Genomic DNA, 2,105 nt, shown 5'->3' on the forward strand with positions numbered 1-2,105 from the left:
TTTTTAGCCCTGTTCTTCTTCCCAAAATAATTGTTCTATTTTGCCTTGCAGAATTTTTATTCTAACTTACTTTGATATTTTGAAGCATTTGGCAGTAGAATTTGGAAACTAAGAAAGAGACTATGGTACAATGCTATGGTACAAAATGACTATATTCTTCATGGTAAGACATTAGCAATGGCTGACTCAGCCAAATACCTCGGAGTTACTATAGCATCAGACCTGAGATGGAACAAACACATCGACACCATGTCAAGTAAAGCTAATAGAACTCTTGGATTCCTGAAAAGGAATCTAAAGATTAACTCTACTGCACTCAAGTCCACTGCCTATAAAACATTGATCCGACCTACCCTCGAGTATGCCTGCACCGTTTGGGATCCTTACACACAGGGAAACATCTATGAGCTCGAGATGGTGCAGCGTCGGGCAGCGAGATTTGTTCTTGACAGATACAACAACACATCCAGCGTAGGGGACATGCTATATGAGCTCGGCTGGACTTCCCTCCAAACTAGGAGACAGACACTTAGACTCTGCATGATGTATAAAATTCATAAAGGCTTGATAGCCATGGACGCACAAGAGTTCATGACTCCACTTCAAAGGAGATCACGGCACGTAAATTCAGATGCGTACAAAATTCCCCGCTCAAAGACGGACTACCACATGTACTCGTTTTTCCCGAGAACGATACGAGAGTGGAACAGCCTGGCCAATGAAACAGTAAATGCACCAAACTTGACGGCCTTCAAGAAAAGCCTGCCGCCTGACCAAGGCCAAACCAAACGATGTTGACTTTGACTTTATTATTATTATTATTATTATTATCATTATTGCTATTATTATTATTATTTAGTTTTTATTATAACATTTTAGCCTTATTTTAATTTGTAGTTTTTTATTTACACGCTCACTAGAATCTTCAGAATTGAAGGAGGTGAGTCGCCCAGGAAGAAGAAGAAGACCCTTGGATAATTATTCAGGACACTCCCTGTAGGAAGACAAACAATAGACTGCAAGACTGATACTACGTGAAAAACGTTTCGAGACACCAACATGACAAGAACCGATAAAGTAGGATTGCAACAGTGGACAACCGTTTCGCCCTTCTTGGTGCTCGTCAGCACTGTGTAGCGAAGATATGTAACGCCAGCCCAACAGCCAACGCACATAATTTTCAAAATGACCCGTTCGTTATATTAAGTTCCGTACTTTGAACTCACTTGCCGAAACACGTGATGTGGCAACGCGTGTTTCGGGGCGCAAGGAGACAAAGTGTCAAGATTGGTGTCTCGAAAAGCAAAAGAATAAATGTGGCTGGACTAGGCCAGCCTAAACATTTAAACGTTCAACCGCATGGCCAATATACAGTACCATGCTTTAAAAACGCAGCGTATCGGATCTGAAAAGACCTACGGTCCGAAAATACATAAATGAGAAACCAGAAACTGCAAGGGACCGCATACGATAAACGCTGCCAACGTAGGATCTACAAGAGATATGATCTCTTGTAGATCCTACGTTGGCAGCGTTTAACGTATGCGGTCCCTTGCAGTTTCTGGTTTACTCCCTGTAAGACAGCTCCTCTGCATTCAAAGGTCTTACCTCATTTCCAATAAGAATGATCATGTACCTATTCCTGGTACCTAACGTTTTTGAAAAACCCAAAATTCTATCCAAATATAATTTTAACCATTTTTTAAACGAAAATATTGGTTTATAGAATAACAGCTCCCTGTATTGATTCCCACGCGGATGACTTCACAGGCAGCCTCTCTTAAGACCAAGACCGCGCAAGCCCACCTACCCCCCTCCCCCTGTCAATGTTGATAAACTGAATCTTGAAGAAAACAAACCTTGACAATAGCTTCAGAATAGCCACGTTGCAAGAATTGTTCGCCACCTAGAACAGTATTCTCCAACTAAAGTGACGATAAGATAGATATTCACGTCTTATTCCCATAAATAACGATTTTTCAGCAATCACGTACGGTTCCAACACAACTGTCTAATTACTTTCTACCGTCCTTTTTCTTTTTTCCCAACATCCGATCTAGTCTTTAGAATAGCTTCATTTTCTTGCAACATTGCTAGGGGGGAGG

The 2,105-nt window shown here is 41.2% G+C and overlaps 1 protein-coding gene across 1 annotated transcript; it reads left to right on the plus strand.

The window, feature by feature from the left end:
- Positions 1 to 177: 177 nt before the first annotated feature.
- On the plus strand, positions 178 to 798 carry LOC145502167 (uncharacterized). The gene has a single exon (XM_081481434.1). The coding sequence runs from the start codon at positions 178 to 180 to the stop codon at positions 796 to 798; it is 621 nt and encodes a 206-aa protein (XP_081337560.1).
- Positions 799 to 2,105: the final 1,307 nt, after the last annotated feature.

The sequence above is a fragment of the Orbicella franksi genome, chromosome 11, assembly GCF_964199315.1.
Source record: "Orbicella franksi chromosome 11, jaOrbFran1.1, whole genome shotgun sequence".
NCBI lineage: Eukaryota > Metazoa > Cnidaria > Anthozoa > Scleractinia > Merulinidae > Orbicella > Orbicella franksi.